The 26,783-nt window shown below is 50.7% G+C and overlaps 1 protein-coding gene across 5 annotated transcripts in view; it reads right to left on the minus strand.

The window, feature by feature from the left end:
* LOC131832064 (core histone macro-H2A.1) overlaps window positions 1–26,783 on the minus strand; it is a 74,118-nt gene that overhangs the window by 40,327 nt on the left and 7,008 nt on the right. For all 5 annotated transcript variants that reach the window (XM_059174624.1, XM_059174625.1, XM_059174621.1 and 2 more), the window contains exons 2-4: window positions 24,377–24,582; window positions 2,743–2,849; window positions 2,108–2,305 (exon numbers count right to left, since the gene is read on the minus strand). In XM_059174624.1, coding sequence (XP_059030607.1) covers window positions 2,108–2,305; window positions 2,743–2,849; window positions 24,377–24,548 — 477 coding nt within the window. In that variant the 5' untranslated portion in view covers window positions 24,549–24,582. The remainder of the gene's footprint in view (window positions 1–2,107; window positions 2,306–2,742; window positions 2,850–24,376; window positions 24,583–26,783) is intronic.

Genomic DNA, 26,783 nt, shown 5'->3' on the forward strand with positions numbered 1-26,783 from the left:
GACAATGTGTTTTATTGTGTGGAAGAAAAACAGACCACCATAACAGACTTCCTGCTTTTGTAATCAAGGGGAAAGCTGAGTGTTTGAGTGATTATTGGCATATGGTTATTAGAAACAGTGAGTTCCAAATATAGCTACTAGAGCTAAAGACACACGCGCGCGCGCATACACACACACACACACACCCTTCATTTCCAGTCCAAAAAGAAAGAAACAGCCTTCCTAGTGTTTGGTAAAGTGGGAAGGCCAGAAAGCCGTCAGGCAGTAACTACTAGGGGAAGACTGGGGTGACAGGAGCAGGGTTCAGCCCAGGGATGCCCAGGTTTGCCCACGGCACACAGTTAGAGGGGCTGCTCTGAAGTCAACGAGCAGTGGGTCCACACAAACAAGGGCCACGCGTGGGTCACAGCTGGAGGAATGCTAAGCCAACCACCAGCTCCCCGGGGCCCGTGATCCAGAGATGATTGTCTTGGCATCTTCATCATCTCTTTTAACATTTAGAAAGGCGTGCACAGGCGCTTTGCCCCTGCCTTCCCTGTCCTCCTGTTCCTCCCCGCAAATGTGAATGTTCAAATGGGAGACAGAAACAGTTCGAACTGCTAATTCTATACTCGGCAAGAACAAGTAATGGAACATTCTGCGACATCCCCGCCTGACCAGGAGCCTCCCCTAGGACTTGGGAGCTGAGTGGAGCATAAGTGCCTGGAAAAGCTTCCAGGACGCTCTTCACTGACGGGTTTCCCTCTCAGAGAGCTGGCCCTGATTCTCAGCTATGTGGGGTGGGTCAGGGCAGTGGCCTGCGGACAAGACGAATTCAGATTTTTTTGTTTTGGGAGAAGCATTTGTTCATACCCACCAGCATGGACAAAAAGTACAGCCACGTCCACCTCAACTACCAAAGGATGGGCAACAATGTAGACAGAAGTTGGGGGCCAGAGGCCTGCTCTGCGGACCTACTCGAAGCAGGGTACGTGCTGGGAGGGTGGACAGGAGAGGGGTGCAGGGGCAGTGTTCCTGCAGCCTGGCCTGGTGGGTGTCCTCCCCATCTCATCAGGCCAAAGGCTTTGGGTTCTGGTGGGAAGAATGTGCCAACATGGCATCTGACCCACAAGGCTTCTCCAAGGAACTACTACTGAGGGTTTCACAAAACAGGCAGGTCACCTTCTGCCAGAGGAAATTTCCTCCTACTCTGGCTGGAGACCAGAAGGCTCACACCCTGAGGGGGTGCCCCAGGGCAGAGCAGGACAGCTTAAGATTCCATTTTGTTAAAGAGGCGCTCTGATTGCCCAGTCACTAGCTGGTTGGCCCCGAAGCTGTGACAAGAAGCCCAGAGGCCGGGACCAGGGAGGAAGAAATACAGAACATGTGTTTCAGGTGCTTTGGGGCCTCCTGCTGATGCTGAGACAAGGAGAGTGCAAACTCCCACAGGCCCAGACCTCCTGAGGGTGGGCGGTGGCTCCTCCACTGTGAGGATTGGGGCTGGGGATTAGCTGGTCTGTCCCCCCCACCCCCATGAAGATGTTAGGTCCCACCCTAAGAACACTTCACTTGCCACAAAAACATCAGCACCTGGGACCTCATCTCGGGCCAAGCTGGGTCTGGCAGGAGCATCTGAATAACGCATCTGTTTTCTTCCTTAACAAGGCAACCATTCTGAAGAGCGAACTGTCTGAACCATCCTCCCTCAAAGATGTTCAGAGGAGGACATGCAGCCATGGCAACACAGTGAGAGTTCTGAGAGCATCGGGGGCAAGGAGGCAGCCAGTGCCTTAAGGTAGGACTCAATGGCAGCTGCCTCAGCACAGGAAAGCTCTCACATATCCAGTTCCTTCTGCAGAGGTGTGAGCCTCTCCCTTGCAGGCCAGGAATGGGGTCCTTGCAGCCTGGGGCTATCTGCCCCCGCCTCTTCCCCACATCCCCCTTGCCTACAGGAATGTGGGGTTTTGCTCTGATTCTGGCTGCTGGAGCTGGGCTAGCCTCTCTGCCAGAGGTCCCATGCAGTTTCCCTTTGTCCCTGGATAAGCCCTCAGCAGGAGGGAGCTACTCTGGACCTCACCTGCACGCACTTGTCCTGACCCAAAGCACACAGCCCCACCCCATTGTGTACCTTGGATTTCCGGGCCCCTTTCTTGCCTCCTGCTTTCTTAGACACGGGCTTCTTCTGGGATGGAGACTTGGCCTTTTTGGCTGGGGGTGGTGTGATGATGGCTTCCAACTTCCCTTTGGATCCTCGTTTCTTTGCTAGCAACTCTGGGTGGATGTTTGGTAACACTCCCCCGCTGGCTATGGTGACTCCTTTTAGCAGCTTGCAGGAAAATCAAAGTAGCAGATGGTTAGCCCGTCCACCAGGCCCCTGGCCTTCAAGAAGTCTGCCCTCCCCATTCACATTCTTGCTTTGCTCCCTCAAGGTCTTTCCTCCAGGGCATCTCCAAGGATGCTGATGGGACCCAGGCTCACTATACAAGGGAGAAAGGCCTCAGAGTAACCTCACTCCGGTGGAACTTCACTACCTTTCTTCCAGGGAGAGCCAAATACCTTGATCCATTCCCTCCTGTCCCCAAATAAAGCCTCAAGGAAAAACTGGCACGGGGCACGTGGGGGAGGGGAGAATTTAGAGAAGCTACTAGTAGTCCAAAATGCAGAGCACACCTCTGGCAGCCCGCCAAACACCAACCTGTGTTTCTCGGGCAGAGGGACTGCCTGCCCAAGCGTCTGGCAGGAGAGGGAGAGAAGCACCCATACCTGATTCAGCTCCTCGTCGTTGGCCACAGCCAGCAGGATGTGCCGGGGTGTGACCCGTCCCTTCTTGTTGTCTCTTGCAGCATTACCCGCCAGTTCCAGAATCTCAGCTGTGGGGAGCAGAGGGGGAGAGCACTGGTCATATTAGAATGTCAGGGGACCTCAGGCGTCCTCCCAGGCCCCACGTTCATGGCCCTGGGCATGGCCAGCGGCCTCAGGAAACAGCTACCCCAAGGCATGAAGCTGTAGGCGCTCTGCCCTGCCACACCGAGAGCTGAGTTGGCTAATTGCAGATGTACTCAGTGGAACCAGGAGACCTCTCCACTCCGTCCCCTTTGTTTAGGATATGAAAACATGGAGGTGGAGAGAGAAGGGACCCGCTGAAGGTACCCCAGTAAGAAGTGGGGGAGTGGACAAGAGACCCTGTTCCCCAGAACGGGCACCTGCAGTGCGGCCCTAGAGGGAGCTCTGCTTTCTGAGTACTGGGTCCTGTCGGGGTTCAACACTGACCACCTACACATTCAGACTCAGAACTCAAAGGGTAGGACGGGATTCCATGAAGTCAACATCCCAAGAACAGAAACCAAAAGAGGTAGGATGCAGCAGAAGAGGCCAAAGAGGCCTCACAACCAAATGCAGTGTGTCAAACCTATCAGTGCTTGATGGGATGCTGATTACCAAAAAAAAAAAAAAAAAAAAAAGGAGAGAGAGAGACAGAATGAGAGAGAGCTATACAAGTCATTCTGGACAAAACTGAGATCTGAACACAGACTGGTATTAGATACTAAAGGATTATTGATCTTATTGGGAGTGACTGTAATGTCACTACTCTGAAGAGAACTGCAATTTACTCTCCAATAATCACAACCAACTCCACGGAGAAAATGTGGTGATGCTCTAAATGCTATTAAATCTAGGTGTGCAATCAGAGTGTTCCTCTTTCAGCATCGTGTATGCTTGACACTGTGAACTTTAAGATTTTACTTTTTTGAGAGAGAAAAAGAGAGAGAGCGAGCACACACACAAGCAGGGGTGGGGCAGAGGGAGAAGCAAACTCCCTACTGAGCAGGGAGCCAACTCAATCCCAGGACCCTGGGATCATGACTTGAGCCAAAGGAAGAGGCTTAACCGACTGAGCCACCCAGGCGCCCCAGCACTGTAAAACATTTTACATACTAGACAGCTAGAAGCCCGGACCCTCGTTGGTGCTCGGGTTCATGTGCCTGTCTTTCAGGACAGACCCTTGCCGGACAGGATGATGGTGCTTCCATTGCACCTAACATGGGCCAAAATCGCTAGTGCCCTTAGCAAGAGTTTTTTCTCCTCCACAGCACAGTTCTCTTGGACAATGTCAACATCATCCCTTCCTCATTTTCTAAACCCAGACTGTCCTGGAACATATCTTACACTCCCCTCCCCCATTTCTGCAATTCTGCCCAGGCCACAGCCCTGCCTATGACCCTGGCTCAGGCCGGACCCCCTCTGGGTACTGAAGAATTTCTAGTATTCTGGGTTATGTTATCAATACTAGAGATCTCCAGCAAAGTCAGAACTCAGAGTCATTGTAAAATAAGAGGAGAACAGGTCCTGTGCTTAAACTTTATGATATTCCATGGTCCACATGAAGGAGAGCTAGCTGCTGGACCCAGGGCGGTAACTAGGGCATAAAATGCTGAAAAAAGGCCTGGCTCCTCACACAAACTCTCCTCCTGGGAGTGGTGGAGAACTAGCCACAGCCTGAACAAGTTTCCACCTAGAACCCAAGGCATGAACTCAGAAACTCGGTAATCGCGTCACTGAAGATACGTCCTCCCACACCCAGAGACACCATGAGACCCCTACCTACTTGATGCTCCCAGGCATCTCACCTTGAATTTCCCATTTGAGAATCACTACAATGAGGCCCCATGAGGACCTGATGAGAACCAGCACATTTCCCACCCTTAAGCATTAATCTCAACGGGGCTGTTCCCCCCACAGCCTGAGGGCGGATGGTAGGGGAGAGAGCCCACCTTCAAATTTAGCTGAGGCTTCCCTGTACATGATGGTGGCAGTGGGCTCCAATGCCCAGCAGAGATGGACCTATCTCAGCCAAGCAGGAAAAGGGGCCCGGGAGGCCCAAGGGACCCTAAGCCCCACGTGCAATGATACAGAAATGGGCCCAAGCTTGAGCTTCTTCCTCCTCCACTCCTGGAGGCGGCACCACACCTGCAACACTCTGGTCCTGCCCGTGGCTGGGGAGGAAGCTCCCGTAGGAGCCTCAGCTGATGCAAGCACAGACTCTAGGATAAAGAAAGGAGAGCTAGCCAGAGCTGTCTCTGGGGGGAGCCCAAGCAGCGAGAAGCTCAAAGAGGAACAGCTGGTACCAGAGCAGTCCTTAGCCGGCACTCCTCCTGGTCCCCACTATCCCCGCACCGCCTCACCGTGCCCTGCTTTCTGGGGCCACAGGGAAACATGGGGCAAACAGTACCTGCAGGGCCAGAATGTACAGAAGGAGTCTGGTGGATTACAACCTTTCCCCCAGAAGGTGCTAAGAACGCTCTACGCTGCCTGCATTAGGCAGAGACCCACCATGGTGCCCTAAGCCCACCCCTGTGAAATTATGGCTTCTCAGGCAAGAGGACATGGCTTATTTCTTCCTCCTGCCAGGAGTGGTACTGAGAGGCTCTTCTCAAGAGAAGGGGCGGTGGCCACCATGGGGAGACCTGTGGTCTTATTTTAGGGACTGCTCCTTTAACTTCTGGGTGTGCAAGTGAGGATGTGATGATGGACACGGAGACCGGGGAGGTCGGGAGGGGTCACCATAACTCTTAGTCGCCTTGGGCCACTCCTTTGGGTGAGACACAGGCAGCCTGTGACACAAGGATATAAAGCACAGCAGTGGCCTGTAAGTAGCTCCCACGGCTCAGAGATCTGGAGATCAATTCTCCAGCAGCTCCCCCTCACTTCCAAGAGCTTTTCTTCCCCCAGAACTGACCCAGCCCCAGGGCTCATACTCTGTGGCTGAAACCTCCATGGGCAGAGTGACTCCACTTGGGAATATCAAGGGGTGCGCTCACCTACTGTTCATTCAGCCTGGATCCATGTGGGAGTGACCCTGAGGGGCAGGTGTGTCCAGTGGGATGAGGAGCACTGCAGCTCCTTGCTGAAGAGCTGGCATGTGTATTGGGGGGGCGGGTATCTCATTCCTCTGTCTCACCAAGGAGCAAGAAAATTCACGGCTCTTCTCTCCCCACAAATCCCAGCGTGCCTTCCATCTGCGCATGCCCAGAGGACTGGCCCTCCCACCCTCTACCGCCCAAGGGTGGGCCCTCAGTTCCACCTGTGGGGAGGGGTTGTCAGGTGGGGACAACTAAGTAGCGCACAGATTCCGGCTGCAGCTAGTTGAGCAAGAGCTTGATCTTGTTTACTCCTGCATGTTTTCCAGAGGGTAGTTACCATAGCAACTCATTTGTCAAGGGACAGGTGGAGACGAAGCACCTCAGAGGTGAGATGAGAAGCATGTTCCACTCCCATCTGTCCCCCGGGTACATGGCAGCCGGCAGAAAACTGGGGCAGTTTAAGCAGCCTCGAAAGATGTAGACCTCATCTGACAGCGAACAAAGGCAGGAAGCCAGAGCACTAACTGAGCACTGGCCAAGTCTTCATGAGTGCCCACCCTATCGTCCTCGGGCCCATTTCAGCATCAGCCATCACAAGGGGCTTTCCTGGCCAGGAGAGGGCTGCCTGCTGCTGGGGGAGAGGGGAGGCAGGCAACACCAGCTGCTCGTCAGGTTGGAACAGATCCCCTCGACTCTGTAGGGGCAGAGGGTGCTGGCTTTGAGGAACAGGAGTAGGGCACAGGCCCCCCAAGGAACTTCCTCATTCACTTCCCTTCCTTGTAACTGATCCTCACCCTTGCGAGTGACAGCAACAGCAGGATCATGAAAGACCAGGCTCAGGGCTGTACACCGTTCTGGCCATGGCCCTGGGGAACCAGAGCCGGCTTCAGCTCTGCCTCAGCTTACATGGAACCCATGCCTTCCCACAAGGGAAGGTTTCCTGCACCTGATTCATCTTGAATTTTGGAAGGACTTATGCATCTCTTAAAAAAAAAAAAAATATATATATATATATATATATATATATATATATGTTTTTTTTGTTACCCCCCTCACCACCTGGGTTAAAGGGAAAAGGATTCTGGGAAAGAGAAGAATCGGGAAAGCACCACACCTACAGATGCAAGTCCTTTTCATGATTTCCAGAGCTCACTGCTTGGACCCTCCCTTGGAGGGAGTTTTCAGGAGCCATGGCCCTGGGGGCTATAACCAAAACAAATGGAATCTGCAAGAAACCACAGGAGGAGATTGGGCAAGAGCAGTTACAAAGAGAAGAAACAGACCCCTCACCAGGTTCTCCACCAGCTCAAGGCAGGACTTCCTGGCCAGCAAAAGGAACAGCTTTGTTACCAATGACCAAAAATGGACAGGTGTGGGACCCCAAGCACGTGGGCTCAGCTCTTGAAAGGACTGCAGGTGCGCTAAGGTTCCCCATGATAAGCATTGCATGGGGCCAAGTTAAATGGTGAGCAACACTGGCCAGCTTATGAGCTATGTTTTCATTTTAAAGATCTCTTTTAAGATCTAACTTGCAAGACACCCCAATATCTCCTGTTCCCACTCTTGACTACTTCCCACATCAGGCAAGTAGTGAGCCCCCAGATACATCATCTCTAGTGGCCGGGCCCAGCAAGGAGACCTTATTCTCTAATCCGAGCAGCAGGCACTGCACAGACAGCCCTGGGCCCACCATTCCCCAGGCTCACGGAGCATGACTGCTTTAAGGCTGTTTGACAAAATTCCCACAGCTGTGAATAATGGCATTATTTGGCAGCCTTTCAGCTACAGACCAGCTGTCTGAACGTGAATACCTTTGACAGGTCTCCTTTCCAAGTTCACCCAGAGACCAAAGGCTTAGTCTTCCTTCCCTCCCCTCCCCCACAACCCCAAACATCTTGAACTGAACCATATCTGTTGGAGGGAAGCATTCCCGTCTATCTCCCTTGAGGGAGATGAAGTCATGGCTTACAGAATTAGAGTCCTAACAGCTAACAGGTGACGTGTGCAGGCTGCGCCAAACTCTAAACACAAACCTTGCAAAGGCAAAAGGCGGGGGCTTCCCCGGAGCTGTTTGAAGCATCTCCCCTAACAAAAGAGATTGAAAAGAACAACCAAAAATCAAAGGAAAGCAAATGTTCACATAATCCCAAGGAGAAAACAGCTATTTGCTACAAAGCCAACAACATGACAGGCAATCTGTTTATTGTATTTCTTTCAGTTCCTCGGGCTTCCATCAGCAGTTCACGGAGTTCAGAACTGTTTTACACCATTCTGGAAAGCCTTAACCCAATCAACCCCAATTGGGGAGTGATTGCTCAGAGTTTCCTGCATCCTGACTGCACCGTACTTTCCTCTATTTCCTCCGGGGACCTAGAATCCACCGGCCCCCACATCTCACCTTTTCAGATGAGCAGCAGAGTCTGAAACCCGCCGACCTGTCAACCCAAGGCTTCAGGGCCTCACTCATGGGCCACAGCAAAGCTCTCCAGTCTGCTCATCCTGGGCCTCAAAAGAGCCAGGGATTCCAAAGAGAAAAAAAACAGCAATAACAGAAAGTAGCAATTGTGTGTATGTGTGCAGGATACAAGGTATTTGCTAACAATAAGCCATTCTGTTGCTTTTCTGCAGATGTTCCGAGTCTGACAAACACTTGTCCCTTGCTGTTAAGCCCACATTGCAGACCCTCATAAGAATCCAGGAGCATCTGCTCCAGTCTCCCACCTTCCCCACGTCTCGAAGTAAGATAGAAACGCAATGTAATTTGGGAGTTTCTAAAGTAAGCTGTTTTTCTGATTTCAAAGTAGAAAATAAGTAAATCTACATTCTACACATTAACAAAAAAGAGGGAGGATTCTTGAGACCAATACTACCTTCCTCTTACCCAGCACCCCAGCCCCGTACTCGAGTCCCTTCCCTTTCTGCAAAGCCTTCCCGTGTCTTCCCCTGAGTCTTCTGCACTTCTCTGTCAGCTCACCTTCTTGGTATGTCTTTGGGGGCGGGGGGTGGGGGTGGGGGGAGGAGGGTGGCAGTCCCCTGGTGTGCCATGGCAGAGCTGGGGTCTGCGGTCAGACAGGCCAGTGTGAATCCCAGCCCACGCACTTGGCTGAAGACGTGCCGGTACACACCGCAGGTGTGCATGCCCTTTCTATGGAAGGGGGATGATTGCGAGGTCACTTTCCGGGAGGTGAGGATTCCTGACTTGACAAGCTGCGGCGTGGTTACCACGGTGGTTAGGTGTCAGCTGCTGTTTCAGGGACTACGATCACACACTTCGTCTTTTGCAAAGCCCACCAGGCTTGATATCTAGGGGAAAAAAACTATCCTTTCTTTTCCTTGGGTTCCTCCATCAAAATAATGGGCTGGCTAAGTGCATAGATGCTCTCACGTGTGTAAGAGCCAGGAGAAGGAAAGCAACACAGAAAACCTGGTGTTTCCTCATCGACAGTCTACTCTGTGCTGTTACACTTAACAGTTTACATATGTTTGAAAAATGCACTTGAACCCGATTAACCTTGGGACTGCCAGACTTACCTTGATAGAATGCAGCACCCGGAGCGGCCCCACAGGCAGTCTTTGCCTCGGGATGGGGCCGGGGGCTTTCGTCTGACCCCCATGGCGCGTGTGCCAGGGCAGAGGCAAAACCAAAGCCAGCTGCCCAGACAGCACGAGCCAAGGCCCAGGACAGAAGGTGGAAGGACGCCACGCTGGGGTAGCCCCAGAGAAACCTGCTCTCCCCCAGGCCCTGGTTGACAGCTGGGCAGGACCCTCTGCCCCGCCACTCACTCCTTCTCAAAGACTGTTAATTTACAAAGAAATGGTTAGTATGTGTGTTTGTCTGGATACAGAAAATCACAGCCATTTGCTCTTAACTCCTCTCAGGAAGAGATGGACATTCAGAGAGCTCTGATGAAATGAAATGATTTGAAAAGTGTCATGTAAAGAGGAAACTCATTTAGAGAGCCCTGACAGTGCCATTTCCCAGACAGACTTTTACAGAGGGAAATGAGGAAGGCATGTATGGTGGACAGCCCTGGTATGGGGGGTGGAGGCAACGCCTATCCCTGCACTCACGACCATGTTCCCCAAGATGGGGCGCCCTGGTGCCTCCTCTGGGTGGAATCGGGGACTCCATCAGAGGGAGACACTTGACCCTCTTTGGTGCTGTTTCCTTTGTGCACAACTGTCTTTTCAAAATGTAAGAAATGAAAATGCGGTGTGAATGAGAAGAGGCAACTACGGTGTGTGCACCCCCTCACCTTTGAAACACTATGTCACCCTCCTACCCAGATATCTGTCCCTGCCTGCTTAATCCTGCTTCTCACAAGGGTTCTGAGCATGTGGAGTTTTCAGGTTCTTTTCATGACTGCTTTAAGAGCATTACGAGTGTGTAACAGCAGAGGAGGCGCTGGCCCTGTCTGCCCAGGTGGATTCCCAAAGCTGAGGGCCACGAGTCCACTGTAAGCTTTGTCCCCCTCTTTCCTAAATGGAAGATGAAGGGACATCGGGCAAAAAGCTATCAACCCTCCAGTCTCTCCTCCATGCCGCTGAGCCATATAATCTCCTCATGGCGGATAGGGGCTACCCTCCCCTCTCCGAGGACTCTGTGGCTCCCCTTTCCCCCAGAACCTCACTTGTCCTGCTGCTGATGCAGCCAGCGCTCCCAGCACTGACCAGACTGCCCCTTCTCTATGGCCCAGCACATGTCATGCCAACAGCCACCAGCCCTCATGTGCTCAAACCCATCTCCTTCCTGTCAGTGACCCCTTGTCCCTCCAGGCCCATCCCTGCAGGACCCCTGTCCCCTCTGCCCAGGCCAGACCCCAAGACTGTCTCCAGCCCTCGCACATCACCTGCAACTGCTCGGGGTTTGCCCCTCTCAGGAGGCTTTGTCGCCTCAGCCAGGCTGTGGCTCCACTGAGGACCCGAGCCAGCCCTCCAGGACTGGGCACCTAGCATCCTCCCGCAATGTCCACAGGAGACACAGGAGATGCAAAGTGGACCTAGGGACCCTGAGCACCTGCAAACCACCCCCCCCCCCACCTGGCCCGCCAGCTCTCCTGGTAATGGCTAAGGCCTGCACTCCTGAGGCGAGCCTGCAGGAGGTGGTCTTCTCAAGATGGGTTATTACACAAAATGGCCTTGCAGAGAGAGGTTTCTTAGGCCCTAAACCCCAGTCTCCTTCTAGGCCAGACAGGCAGTTTGAGGATTCCATGTGTTACCACATGTAAAGCAGCGAGCCAGTGCCTGACACATGGTAAGTGCTCACTAATAAGGAAGACGTTTCATTACTTATACTGGCCAGCCTCTGCCTAGTACTCAAAGCACTGGCCCCCATGCCCCTCAAATGAACATAACCACAAGCCACATTCTCCATCTGGAATAGGGACCACCAGGGCCTGGCGGGGAGGTGGGAGGGCAAGGAAACCGACCCTGCTCAAGGTAAGTGTCCTCATTTTCTGATGCTGACTTCCAGCAGTCAACCCCCAGATTTACAGAAGCTGCGCACAAATGTGGACCACAGACTACCTCAGTCACCAGTTACCATGAAGGACATCTCTCAGGAGAGCCATGGCAAGGGAGGCCTATGATTAGTCTTTCCCAGAGGCCCTGCGTTCCCACACGGTTACCACTGTCCTACAGACAAGAAATGTGAGCTCTGGCAAAACAAGAGCCTCCTTCTAATGCAGGCGACCTCTCTAAACGTCTTCTATAAAGGCTACTCTACACAGCGTACGCGGGGATGACAGCAGTCCCACAACAGGACCCCTGGGCATCAGGAGCCACCACAGGCCTCTGAGGTACCAGGGAGACATGCTTCCAGGCCATCAGTTGGAAGGCACATGCCTCAAAAGGAAGGTGGGATGTGAAATGAAGGAGGAAAGACATTGAAGAAGGGGGGATGGGAGGCAGGGTCAGAGCTGTAGGCGGGACGAGCAGCCCAGCAAATGGCAAATCCCAGGCCCAGTTATCTTCTTGGCAACCAGCATGGGAGGGGGTGGTGGGGAGAGGCATACAGGGAGACTGGGGGTGGGGAGGCTGACTGTGGTTACTACCCTTTGGGTCTGTCTTCTTGCTACAGTGTATTTATAGCTCTGAGGAGTGACTTTGTGCTTTCACCATGTTTTATTCTGGGTTGACTAGACCTAGAGAAGCCTTCAGGCAAGCAAAGAAAGCAAGAGAAAAGAGAACTATAAATATGTTCTATTAGTTGGTATCTTTCTGTTCAAATATCAGCAAGAGAGAAGACGCCTGTAGAATTCTTATCACTTCCTTCTCCTCTCAGTAGGTGAGAGGTGCTTTAAAACCATTCTTGCAAACCATCCACAGAGAGACCCTGGGGTGCGGCTAGCACCCCTCCTGGGATGTTGCTATTTAAATCAGGTGGCTGGCTCCTGGCTTCCTCTCCTTTTCAAGGTACAGCTGAAACATCCTCAGTGGCTTTCGCATCAGAGGTGACAGATCAGTCCTTGATAAAGTTCCCATGCCTTCCCATTTGCCACATACGTGGCCTGCCCACACGTGCCCTGCCACTTCCCTCTTCTCCACCTGGTCCGGCTGTGCCCTGGTGTCATTAGCACAACCCGAATCCGGCTTCATTTACAAATCCAGGGGGCAGGTTTGGCTCCCATCTCATCAACATCTGGCAGCATCTGCCATTACCAACATTCTGTCCTCCTGAAATTCATCATCCTCTAACTGAGCTTCTGATCCTTCAGCGAAAAACTACTTACGAAGCAGCTGCACAACGTGAGCCTTTGTGCTAGTAGCTGAGCTCATGGTGTTGAGGGAGAAGAGGGGAAGGCACGTTCCCAGCCCTGGGGTCGGGAGTATGGCCTCCGATATGTCTGACCCACCACAGACCCTCACTACAGATCTGTTGAAATGAACACTGATCCCTTCGACCCTCAGCAGCCCACATGGCACCTTGCACCTGGCCAGAGCCTGGTACCTCTTTCACACATAGGTCATTGCAAATGGATCGCTAAAGGAGTACACTAGGCCCTGCAGCATTCAGATCATGATTCTGGGTGGAAGTGTGGGCACGCTCTCCAAGGCACTGGCCTGGTTTCATGTATTAGAGCCGACGCTCAGGCTCCATGGCAGGCAGTGTGAACTATAAAGCAGTCATCCTAGGGGAGGGCAGCCCCAAGAGGGCCCAGGGTCCAGGCAAGCTTCCGCTCACAGTCTCAAGTCAGGTCTCAGGGTTGGCAGAGAGGCCTGGGGGTTCTGGGGAGATGTTCGAGGCAGAGCAGCAATCCCCAGATCCTCCCAACCAAGATTTGGGCTCAAATATAAATGTCAGTCACTGAGATCACATGTACCCATTAACCTGATTCATTAATCCTTGGCATTTCATTTTTAAGATTTATTTTGAAATGAAAAGGGAGAAGAAAAGTATCTTCAGAAAGATACAGAACACACATAAGAAATTAATGCTGTCTCCTGGGAGGAGAATTAGGTAAGGAAAAAGAGCAGAAAGGGAAATGAAGGTCTTACTGTGTGTCCTGTGGGGAGGTTTTACCGTTGGTATACATCACTTACTAAAGAAAATAAAGACAATGAAAGACCCACCAAATATGAGAAACATAAAGTATGTAACTAGACAGACCAATCAAACAGAAAATAAAGCCCAGAAATAGCCCTAAATATATCTAGAAATTTCATGTGTGGTGAAGGTAGCATCTCAGATCACCAGGGAAAAGATGGGATATTGAATTGATTGTGTTGAGATAACCGGGTAACCATCTGGAACAAAAGGAAGTCAATCCCTAACTCACACAATGTATCAGGATTAATTTCAAATGGATCAAAGTAAAAATGTAAAAAATTTAAACCATAAAAAGACTAAGGAAGAGCATGAAGAAGTTCCTTTGTAACCCTGGAGAGAAGGAGACTTTCTGAACAATGATTCAAAATCTGGCAGAAATAGATGATAAGAGACTGCCACTATTAGGATTATTCAGATAAACCTGGTAATTCCACAATGTATAGGGATATAAAATCATCAGGTTGTACACCTTAAATATATACAATTACAGGTGTCATTTATTCCTTAATAAAACTGAAAAAACCCAAATTATTCAAGTAGATGTTATTACATATAATAGAGTTAAAGAAAAGTTTGAAAATGAAGAGAAAACAAATTATCAAGAACAACCAAGCAGATTAAAAAAAAAATCCCAACAGGACTTCTAGAAATAAAAGTTTCAAAGCTGAAATTAAAAATTCATTGGGGGACCCAAGTGGCTCAGTTGGTTAAGTGTCCGATTCTTGATTTTGGCTCAGGTCATGATCCCAGGGTCGGGAGATTGAGCACCAAATTGGGCTCCGTGCTGGGTGTAGAGCCTGCTTAATATTTTCTCTCCCTCTCTTTCTGCCCCTCCCTGCTACAACTCAGGGGCCTGCACAGCATTCTCTCTCAAAATAATCATCATCATCATCATCAGTGACTGAATTAAATAGTATATAAGATATAGCTGAAGAGAGAATTAGTAAATGGGGAGATAGTCCTAGAAGACAGAGCAGAAATAATTATCTACAGATAAGTTCTGCAAGACAGAAATGAAAATTATTACTGAGATGAAGAGATATGGAAAAAAGAATGAGACACTAATGTGTTTGGCTTGTGTTTTATAAGTAGAAAGAGCCTAGAATAGAGATATTGAAGAAATAGCAGCTAAAAACTTCATGGATGTGGTAGAAGCATGTTCACGGACGCCTGGGTGGCTCAGTCTTCTGAGCATCTGCCTTCGGTTCAGCATCTGCCTTTGATCTCGGGGCCAGCATTGCCTTCCCTGCTCAGCAGGGAGTCTGCTTCTCCCCCTCCTTCTGCCTGTCCCCTGCTTCTACCCTCTCTCTCAAATAAATACAAGAAATCTTAAAAAAAAAAAAATAATAATAATAAAAGGAGCATGTTCAAAACCACAGCCTGAGAAAAATTATCACAAAAGGACTCACAAAATGGAATTCTGAACGATGTACTTCAATCACAAATAAAGTGATCCCAGACGGAAGACCTGAGAAGAAAGAGGCACACTCAGTTTGGGGCATACCTTTTCCCTGCCTGAATCCAGAAACAAGTTTGGTTTTGCTGTGGGCTTTTCCACTGGCCCCAGCGAAAACAGAATCCTTGCTAGGGAACTTGTCTCTGCATCTATAGACCCAGTGGCAAAAATGAAAGTAATATGTGACCCTTCATGGGGAAATAGTGAAGCAAGAAGGAGCCTCCCTGACCACTGGGCATTTCCAGGCAATGCAGCGCATCTTCAAGGAAACAGAGAGGAACAGCTGCACACCCACATGCAAAGTCTAGACACAGACCTCACATCCTTAGCAAAAATTAACTCAAAATGGATCACAGACCTGAATGTAAAACACTAAACTATAAAACTCCTAGAAGATAACATAGGGGAAAATCTGCACGACCTCGGGTTTGGCGACAAGGTTTTAGATACAACGCCAAAGGAGCAAAACACAAAAAAAGAAATGATACGCTAGCCTTCATTACAATCACAGACTTCAGCTCCGTGAAAGACGCTGTTAGAAAAATAAGACTGGGGCGCCTGGGTGGCTCAGTGGATTAAGCCGCTGCCTTCGGCTCAGGTCATGATCTCAGGATCCTGGGATCGAGTCCCACATCGGGCTCTCTGCTCGGCGGGGAGCCTGCTTCCCTTCCTCTCTCTCTGTCTACTTGTGATCTCTCTCTGTCAAATAAATAAATAAATAAATAAATAAATAAATCTATCTTTTAAAAAAAATAAGACCAGTCACAGACTGGGATTGCAAAAGATTGCAAAAGAAAGAAAATGATTGCAAAAGAAAGCGCAATGAGGCCTTTCCTTTCTCTGAGCCCAGTGCCAGAGTCCATGCCCCGGCTCTGAGAAAGCAGGGGAAGCAGGGCCGCTGTTCCACGAACAGGTCACGCTGACACTGTCGTGGACCCCCTCAGGGACTCCTCAGAAGGACTGGGTGGTGGACAGATAAGAACTCCATGTTTGTGCTCTGTGGCAGGTGCACAAGCTTCTGGGATCCCTGTGCTGTCCTGCCGCCCTCCACATCTGCGGCAGGGGTAGCAAAACTCTGGGAATGCCACCCCTCCCCTTGGAGGTTTCTGAGCTCTCTCCTCCAGCCTGAGACCTGTCCCACCTAGCCATCGGACACCACGTGATGAAGGAAGTATCAAAGGTGCGTTGTGATAAACCGCTTCTCCGAGCACTCCTCCTATGTCTCCCACCATGGAATCATCTCCTCCCCTGGGAGGCAGAGGGAGGACTGCCCGTGCAGCATCTCCTGAATTACCTCGCAATTTGCTTTGTGAGATCGATGGTGATGATTTTCTGTGACTGGCTATCAGTGAAGCTCATCAGTAGCGGATATTAATAAAAACAAATAATTGGGCTAAAATCTAACTCCCTTTCCTGCATGTATGCATGAAAGGCATCCAGTACCGCAGCTATCTCTGGACAGTGGAATTATGAGTTTCAACTTCTTACATTTTTAAACACAAGTTGCTCCTATAACCCGTAATGGGAATAGGCATTTAAGCACTGTCTGCATGCACTGGGTACATAGCACATTAGTTTCAACTTCGGTGTTTCCCACTTTTTCTAGCTGCAGCCCTCTGGCTCATTAAAATCCCCAGTCCTCCCTTGCGTGTGTGCACACATGTGCACGGGTGTGTGTGTGTGTCTGTGTGTGTGTGTGTGTGGTTTGTTCAGGGCTATGAAGCTAGTAAAGCGCTTTGCAGAACAGGGAGCACTGTGGGGGGCTGAGAGCCCCAGAGCAGCAGGAACGCCCAAGAAGGTGCTCATGAGAGCTAGCTGGGCCCTGGCCTGAAGTGAGTCCAAGGTAGAGGTGGTCCGGCTAACACACCAGAGACTCATGAGGAACTCAGGGGGCATCGAGGCATCAGGAGTCAGTCTGGCTGTCCTCCTCTTCCTGCCCTATTTTTAGCTGCATGAGTACAGGACACACTTGGGTGTCCTGGATAGGAAAGTGCTAGGCAGTCCAGGTAAGTGACAGAGCCAAGTGCAGGTTCTGCCTACCTCAATGTGCCAAGCCTGTCAGGTCCTTTCCCAGGCCAGAAACACTGAATGTGATGGATGTTTGCTGAAACGAGTATGTGTATCAGGGCGTGCTGTGGACAGGGAGGGCTCCCCCTCCTGCACTTGGAGGACACAAGGTGGGGCCAGAATGCAGCCCAACCCCTAATACCAAAGGGATATGCAACACCTGACCCACTTACGGATCAGAAATCAAGCAAGCTGAAACCTGGGCAGAAGATAATCATTTCATCAGCCAAGTCAGACAGCAAGGTATATTTTTAAGAGCCATCCCTCTTCCTTGGGTTTTTGCCGTAGGACGCAGTCAGGTACAAGGGCGGGACCCCATTTAGTCTGCAAAGTGGCTGTAAGGTCACCCAGGGGACCCTGCTTATTCCCCAGGTCAAGGGCTGGCCCTGTGAATATCACCACAGCAGCTTCCCATGACAGCATCTGCCAGAAGAAGGTGCCAGGGGCTGACTGGACAAGGGGGAGGCTCTGGTCCCTGACAAGACAAGAGAGGGATGACCAGGTCTAAAATATGGACTCTGGGGGGACAGGGCTTGGGAAAATGAAAGGAGTAAGGGATTAAGAATACAAAAATCTGGGGTGCCTGGGTGGCTCACTTTGTTAAGGAACTGACTCTTGGTTTCAGCTCAGGTCATGATCTCAGGGTCATGAGATTGAGTCCTGCATCAGATTCTGTGCTTAGGGCACAGTCTGCTTGGGACTCTTTCTCCCTCTGCCCCTCCCCATGGACCCCCGACTCTGTCTCCCTTTCTCTCTCTCTCTCTCAAAAAAATAGATCTTTAAAGAGAGAGAGAGAGAAGAAAAGAATATAGAAATCCAGAGGTCTTCATCATTTTGTAGATTAGATCCAAAGAAGACAGAAAAAAAAAAAAAAATTCTAGCCACAGCCTTATATAGAAATGCAATCCTGCTTTGTAGCAGGATTTCGTAGCAGGATCCTTATGTAGAAATGCAATCCAAAGCCCTGCTTTGGCTGGTTCATGCACCCCATGGGTTTTTAAACTGGATTTAAACTGGGTTTTTAAACGGAACACAATTTAGGAACCCACATCAGTGGCTATCTTGGGAAGATCCATACTTATCACAAGGTATCCACATTCAGTCTCGAGAGCTTTCCATCCTCCTTAATATTGAGAAACCCTCTGAGAGTAGACTGGATTTTTGCAGCAAGCCTGAGTACTAGGAGGGAAGCTAAAGCACAAGGTTTGTAATCAGGCTATGGGATAGGGTTCCTGCACCAAAGAAAGAAAGATAAAGGGAAAGGAAAGGGAAAAAAAGAAGAAAGAAGGAAGAATAAAAATAAAAAGATGTCACTGCCTATCTTTTTGGATCTGATAAACAGGAGCCAGGCCTGTTCTCTCAGGGGTTGGTTGGGTAAAATGGCTCCAAAGGTGCTTCCCTTCTAGGGAGTCAGTTCCTTGGGCCAGACTTTTGGGGGTACATCACTGTCTGGCACAGGGCCTGGGGTCTAGCAAACTGTCACCAAGTTAATATCTGAGCAATTCAGCTTAGTGAAATATATGCTACGGGCTTCCCAAGATACCACCTTACCTAGCGAACGCTGATGCACTGCTGCTGGTGCATCGGGCCCCTCTGAGCCAAGCATTGCACCCCAACGGAACAAACCAAAGCCTGCTCTTGGGGAGGCTTTCGCTTTTGTTTCTTCACTTAGCCTGCCACACGGTGCTGCTGTCATGGGGGAGAGCCATACCAGGGTCCCCCACGCTGCACCATGCAGGGTGTTGTAAGGTATCCCTTGAGATACTTCTGTGACAAAAGTTTGGGAACAAATGTGGATGACAGTTCTTTCCCATGGAGATTCACAGGGACACCCACATGGTAAAGGCTCTGAAGAGTCCTGCAGTAAACACAGCTGCTTCTTGGTGGTTTCCAAACTAAAACAAATTCCTTCACTGAGAAACTCCTCTGAGGTTATTCATATAGCCATCTCAGAGGAGGAGATGTGAATCAAGCCGTCTTCCTATCTCGGCCATGGAGCTGTGTTTTTTGGTAGAATACCTCTTAAATTTCATCACTTAGGTTCTGCTACACACAGCTGGAGCAATGCTGACCCACAGCGCCTTGACCCATCATTTAAGACCAACAAATCAGGGATGCTTGGGTGGCTCAGTTGGTTAGGCATCCGATTCTTGGTTTTGGCTCAGGTCATGATCTCAGGGTTGGGATATTGAGCCCCATGTCAGGCTCCATGCCGAGGGTGGAGTCCCCTTGTGATTCTTTCTTCCTCCCCCTCCCTCCCTATCTGCTCCTCAGCCCCTCCTTGTGCTCTCTCTCTAAAATAAATAAATAAATGAAATCTGAGGGGGAATAAAAGAGCAACAAATCACAGGGTGCTTGCTCTCTGATCTTCCATGCACTTTTCAGTTACCACACCTTCCCCTACCTCCAACAGTAGGACTCAAGCACCTTTTACACTTCTCCCTTTTTCTGCCCTGTTCCTTTATTGGTCTCTGGGATGATGTGTCCCAAAATCACTGGATATCTCACTGGGGCAAAAGCCATGCCACAAGTTGCTCATTTCACATCTCACATCAATACCTTCCAGCAGTGCTATGCTGGGCACAGGGGAGAGATTCCAGAGGCTTTCAGAACTGATCCAAGTCAATTTCCCTATTCCCTTAAATGTTATCATTTAAATGTCATGGAAGGGACAAGCACCACAGTACCATGGGGTAGAGGTGATGGTTGGACAGGGGCTGCCCCAATGGTCAGTGTCACATTTCTTGGGAAGAACTCTGGAGAGCCCAGCAGGGAAGTAGAGCCAGGCACCCACGGATCTGGGGAAGGAGCTGTCTGGTGGCTGTTCTAGAGGTTGCCTTTGCCTTTTAAGTACGACAGATGATTGGGCTCTGGACTCAAGAGGAGAAACAGAGGCCAGCTTCACATTTCAGAGCAAGATGCAAGGCTACAACCTCCTCCCACACCCACTCCAGCCTGGAGCAGGCCATAAGGAGGAAAATTGGGTCACTTACCCAAGAAAACATGCTCTGCATGGTTGGGGGGTGTCACTGGGCTCTGATGGCTCCCAGGCTGAAGGTCCACTCTTGGCTCAGACATTCTGAATGCCAGTGGGCCTCTGCTCTGGCATGCCCAGCTCCTGGCTAACTAAAAAATCCTTCAGGTAGATGTCCATGCATGTGCCAGGTGCCCAGGATGGAAGGGGCCTCCAACATCAGACAGATGAGTTTGCTAACAGGACATCTTGGTGTTGAGGCTGGCACAGGCTTTAGGGGGAGGACTTAAGTGCTGCTTGAAACAAATGAGAGAGAGCAGGACTGAGGCCTCCAAGGCATCCTCTGCAGGTGCCGGTGAGGCTCAGTGGGCTCTCAGCAGCTGAAGGACCACATGCATGAGTGGGCAGTGACAGCCCCATCACCATCATAAAGGAAGGTACGTCAACTGCCAGAGTTGGGGTATTAGGGACTTCCTCTCTCTGCCTTAACCCCAATGCTAAGGGTCAGATGTGGGCCCTTACACTGTGTGTGGGGGGGGATGAGCCCTTCCCCTGCGTCCCCTCACTACAGCATCTAGGACAGTCCCCGCTAGCCCCAGGGTACAGATAATCAAACCACAGCCCAGAAATGTGAGCAACCGGCCTGAAATTGTGGACACCTAGGTCCACATCTTAACCATCCAGCTCTACTGCTTCTATGTGACATCCACTGAACATTGTGGTGTCCCATCTGGTCCCCAGGGCTGGATACCAGGGAGACATCAGCTCCCTGCTCTGCAACCACCTAGTCTCAGCAGGACCCTGGTAGGTCAGCTGTCCTATTAGCAACCTCATCCAGACCCCTCATCTCTCCACTGGGGCCTGATGAATGCTGGAGGCCTGGCCCAGCCATGCCGAAGGGCATCAGCCATGCACTTCCCTTGCTAGGCCTGCAGCTCTGTGCACCACCTAGAAGAGTCTGGGCCACACAGAGAACACAGTCCCTCTAGAGGGCCCTTTGGGTGACAGCTAGACCAGCAGAGGGGCTTTGGTTAATAAGCCTCCTCCATCTAACACAAACCCACAGCACTGCCTTCTTCTTGCCTGTACCTGTCTATGGACAAAAAGCTCTGTCGGGGGAAGAAGCTCCAGCTTCAATACTAGGGCCAGAGACACGTTCAGCAAGTTCCTGCTGATTGGCTGGGACTTAGCTCACACGCCTCATGCTGGAGCACCACATCTGGGCCATACCCTGGTCAAGGCCCTGAGCTGCTCGAGGGCTGGCACATGGGCTCCTCCCTCATCCTCGATCTTCCCTGAGCTCTGGGTTGAGGCTGGCACCCAGTAGGCACCTGGAGCACAGGTGAGTGGGTGGCACAGCCCCACTGCCAGCTCTCATGGGGCTGATGGGCCCCACCTCCTTCTCCAGGTGTCTGCTGAGAGCTCCTCGTCCCAGAAGCCTTCCTGAGCCAGTTCCTCTCCAGGTGCCCAGGTGCCTGAGCCCTGCTTTGGCTGGCTCATGCTCTCCATGGCGTCTATCCCAGGTGATAACCATCTGGGCTGCTTGGTTCTTTCTTCAGCTTTGACCATGAGCGGCACAGAACAGAGACAATTTCTGCCGCAGTCACTCCTGTGTTCTTGCACAGAGCCTAGCATGGGGCCTGATACACGGCAGGTGCTCAACAGGTTGTAGAATGAATGAGATAGTGTCTGGAGGGAAGCAAAATAAAAAAGCAGAGCATCTGCTTTCCCATCCCACTCATGGAACAAAACCAAAGTTCTGAGGGGGCAAACAATCAGGACTTCCAATATGCACATGCTGTCACATCGCAGGCCAAGGTGCTCAGCACCAGTCTGTCAGTGCAGGCATGCAGTGCTTTTCCGAGGCCTGGAACAGTGTTTTCATTGGATGTGGCCCCAGAGCTCAGCTACTACTCCATCTGGCAACAGGGCACAAGTGACCACTACAAGACTAAGCACAGCACTAATATCTCAGGAGGTCTCCCGAAGTGTTTGTCATGTGGGCCAGGCACCACGGTGGGACAGGCATAGGGCAATGGTCAAGCCAGTGACTCAGCACTGTATACAGCCAGAAAAAAAAATGGCTCAGATTCAGTGAACTAGCCAGAAGGACTTGGTAAAATGTAAAAATATATATTATTCTTAATATACAGGGGTTAACATGGCTGACACCTGAGTAAAACTTGCCTTGAGTTACTGTCCAGTGCTAGTGATGGGCATCCCTGGCCATTCCCACACCCCTCTGTGACCACTGCCACATACCCATGAGAGCTGGGGAGAGGCACAGCGGGTGTGGGTGCAAACAGAAGCAAAGGGCCCACTGACCTCAAAGTCAGGAGCACTGTGCTCAGCTCCAGAGCCGGCCAGCCACAGATGAGGAAGACATCCAGACTTTCTGTGCAGCACAAACAGTACTGCCTCGGATATGCTGGAGCAATGGTAACCCCTCACCCCTGCCCCACACCCTGCCAACTAAAAAACAGAAGCTTGAAGGAAGAAATGAAACTGATCTGATACTTGACTTAATGACAGCATCTGTGGACATCGCAGTGACAGGGACATCATGGCCTTCGGGACCCAGGAACCACCGCCTGACTGGGTATGCCAAGCACGTCAGCTTTCCCATCATACTCAAACAAAGCCCTCTGGCTGTCATAGCAGTCTGGAGTTGGAGCACAGGCTGTTGTCAACATCTGAGTTGTAAGGAAACCGGGGTCTAGAGAGGTTAAGTGAATCACTCTCGGTCACACAGCATGTAAACTGACAAGCCAGAACGAAACAATGTCCTCTGCCTCCTATCTAGTAACTTCTCCCCTGACTGCCAACATTCCACATGGCTTTTCTGGGCATGTTGCAAGCTCTGGGCCTCTGGTTCCTCATGTCTAGAATACGAAGAACCACACCTAGCTCATGCGACCAAGCATGCTGCCTCTGAGAGTCTGAGAAGCAGAGGGTTAAATGTCCCAGAAGTGCAGACGCCTCCCAACTATAACCCACCAGTGATTTCTCATGCCTTGGTGCTTTGAGAAGAACACAACAACTTCATGACCATGTTTTTAGGGAGGAACCCTTGGTGTCGCCTCACTGAGAGATGGGAGAATCAAGAAGTGATCCAGCGTTCCTGCTGCGTGTTATCACTTTGGAAGGGGCACCATGTCTTGCTAAGTCCCCTTGTCTGGCTGTGGGAGAGGTGGCTGCAAGATCGCGGGTGCCCTTCCTGCCACACACCCCGAGGAGCATGGAGCACTAAGCAGTAAAAGCGTTACAATGACCCAGTAGGATCTGGGTCCCTTCTCAGCTCCTTACTTGCTCTATGAGGCCCCAGGCAAGCTCTCTTACGCTCTGAGGCTGGTTTTCGAGTCACTACAGATGGGGGTGATATCCCTCCTCAGCTGATTTCCCGCAGTGGCCATGGAGCCACCAGTGAGACCAATAAAGTTATTTTCGGTAAAAGGACCACCCCTGACCCCTGATAGAGATAGCTGATTTTGAGACTGGGGCTGGGGAAATTCAGGGTGAGACTAGAACATCTCGTTGTGGGGGAAAGCAAGAAAATGTGTAAGAATGGAAAAGGCAGCAGAAATGGCCTGAATGTCAAATGTGAGACTGTGAGATAATGAGACAAGAGACAAGACACCCATCCTGGGAGATAATGTGTAGAGTATAACCCAATAAAGATGTCCATGAAGCAACGCTGTGAGTCCAAAGAAAAGAAAGAGGGAAAGGCAGAAGGAAAATAAGTTCTTTACAGAAGAATGCCAACTAATACAAGCTGAAGAAATGACAGAAACAGAAACAACATTATTTCATAACCACTACAGCAATAACCGATTCAGGTAAGAACATCCAGGAATGCCAAAGCCATTGGGGGAAGACCGTGATTCAGGCTGTGCAGAAATCCTTAACCATAGGACCCCAGTGAATCACCAACAGCAGGACAAACTCAGGTGCCTCCTGACACAATACTAGACATGGACACAAGAGCTCTTAGGCCATCCCCCCGTCAAAAGTGCTCAACCCAAATGCAAGCATGAAACCAACCCAGACTGATGGACATTCTGCAACACAACTGGCTGCACTCTTCAAAAAACATCCATATCATGGAAGATTTAAAGGAAAAAAAAAAAGTAAGGAATTGTTTCAACTTAAATAAGTCTAAAGAAACCTGACAACTAAAAGAAATGTAGGATCCTGAAATGGATCTTGGATAGGGAAAGAAAACAACAACAAAAAAAACCACACACACACAAAAACTACAAAGACCAATGTTGGGAGATTAAAGAAATTTCCAAATGGACGGCTAACGGCAGAATGTAAACAACTGGGGCATCTGGGTGGAAAGGTCCATTGTACTACTCCTGGAGCTTCTCTGCAGGTTTGAAAAGTCTCAAGAGAAAAGGAGCCCCATGGTCGGCTCAATTCCTACAGGGTGTCCGGACCACCACGACGCAAATCCAGGGGTGCCCCTAGGGGGACTCAGGTGTACTCACCCGTCAGGTACTCCAGGACAGCGGCCATGTACACGGGCGCCCCCACTCCGATCCGGTACTTGGGGTGGCCTTTCTTGATGTACCTCAGCATCCGCCCCACCGGGAAGATGACTCCTGCCTTGGCGGACCTGGAGGTTTTGGTAGACTTCTTCTTCCCACCCCGGCTCGACATGGTGGCAGCCCTGGAGGTGGATCAGTAAAGCACACTGTGGAGGCAAGAGGCACAGACGTCAGGACCATGGGAACGGTGTCTGCCCCCTGGCCCATGCTCCCCGGCCCCTAGGGGACGGGCTACTGCCTGCAGCCACCGAGCCCCCACCGAGCCCAACTGGGGCCCTCTGCTGGAGCACCTCACCCCTGAAAAGAGAACAGCAATGCTTTTCACCTTTAATACCGTAACATCCATTTCAGCGGCCATTTCCGCTCCAACACTACTCTGACAATGAGTGCTCTTAAGTACCTTGCCTTTATGCCTCATGATGTAAAAGGCAATGGGATTTCTTAGCGATGTCTACACACTTGTTCAATAATTGCATTTTTCATATCCTTGAGACCAAGATGGACACACGCGGAAGCTTTCGTGAAGGAAAACTATGACACCCGCCCCCAGCAATGATGGAAAGCCTGCTACCTAGGTCGTCTGATGAAAGCAGCATCTCTACCTTATGATCCTTTCTCCGTGGGGCCAAGAACAGCTCACCAGAGTTCAGCAGGATGCTGGGCTGTAATCACAGGCCCTCAGAACACTTCCAGTCTGCTAGCTGGGCCTGTCCTTAGAGAAGACGGAGAAGTGCTTATCTTTCCTTGCTCCTCCTCCCCATCTCCATCCAAAATGCCACTCAAGTCCAGAGGATACTCTGTCTCCATCAACTCTCAGAAGGCCTCTCCTGTCCACCCGACTGTGACTGAATCCAGGCCATCACGAACATCTCCTGAAGAGGTCTCTCCACAGCGGGCCATACTCTCCAATCACCCTGCCCTCCGGGCTGGTACAGAAACACCTGAATGGTTAAGGGCTCTGATCTGAAAGACTTCTCTGGCTGCCACATTCCTGAGGAAGAATCAACACCCTTGGCCCGTCATGGAAATGTCCTAGAAATCAAGGCCTGGCACATCCATCGGCTTCACCCTATACCTCTGGTGCTCCAAACTTGGGCACAGGGGGAGTCATACACAGCTCCCCACAAATGCCCTCCCCTGCAGGGGCCCTGCCCTTTGGCCAGGACTGCCACTATCCCTCTCACTTGAGTTCTGCCAACCCTTCCCCAAGTGCTCAGATCCAGCCACTCCATCCCTGGGCTGCCTTGCACACGACAACACGATGATGTGGCTATGCCCCCATCTCTCCCATCAGAAGGTAGGCTCTCACAGGGCAGCCCCTGGCTGCACTCCTAGCAGAGCATCAGTAAGGTCTACCCGTGTGCTAAGAGGATTCAAGGTCTCAAATGTTCAATGACAGCATTCAAGTCATTCATGCACTCGCTTCAAGAACTGTGCTGGGGAATGGAGACAGCAAGGCACAAGGCAGGTGGGATCTTCTCTGCTCTCCTGGAGCTCATGGGGCAGAGAGAGATGCAATAATCCTACAGTTATTTAAGTGATAACCATGAAAGGCAGCGAGGGTGCTGGGAGAGGGGTTGTGAAGAGGCCTCAGCCTATCCTTAGGTACCAGGCAAGCATTTCCCAGAGGACATCTATGTTCAACTGAACATTTGTTCACTGAATTTGTTCACAAATGGGAAGGACTCTCTACTGGTAAACTGAGGTCAGGCTGTGGGCTATGTAGGTCACTCCAGCTCCAACAGGCCATGCCACAACACCAGCAGAGGCCACAGAGTTAGGAGTCCTTGTTACTGATGCCCAACCCTATATTCGGAACACACTGTGGTCCATATAACATCAGGGTGACAAATAAGGTCATCTCAAGACTTCTGCCTGACACAGATAGCCAAAACAGCAGACAGCAGATTCTTGGGCACTCTAACGGGGCAGTGGAGGTGGTGGCTGGACAATTCTGATGAGAACCTTACATTTCTCATCAAGGGGCACCGAGTCTTAACTGATCACTGCGAGCTAAAGAGAACCCCAGAGGGGCCTGAGTTTCTCTGAAAAAATTAAATGGCCCCATTTCTTCTTGCAATGGGCTCCATTTTGAAAGAGTCCCTGCAAACAGGTGTCCATGCGGACTCTGAGCAGGAAGTAGTATACATACACACATGTGCACATGTGTGTCTGCAGGGAAAATTGTCATGGGGCTTCCCAGCAGTCTTTTCCTATAGTACAAATGTGTTTCACGGACCAACCCCACACCTCTGGACTAGGAGTTTTCAGATCTGAACATTTCCCTTCCTTTAGCAGGAGAGGCCTACGGTCAGTGATGATTAATGCAGCTCAGCCCTGTTCTTCC

The sequence above is a fragment of the Mustela lutreola genome, chromosome 5 (genome assembly GCF_030435805.1).
Source record: "Mustela lutreola isolate mMusLut2 chromosome 5, mMusLut2.pri, whole genome shotgun sequence".
In the NCBI taxonomy this organism is placed as follows: domain Eukaryota; kingdom Metazoa; phylum Chordata; class Mammalia; order Carnivora; family Mustelidae; genus Mustela; species Mustela lutreola.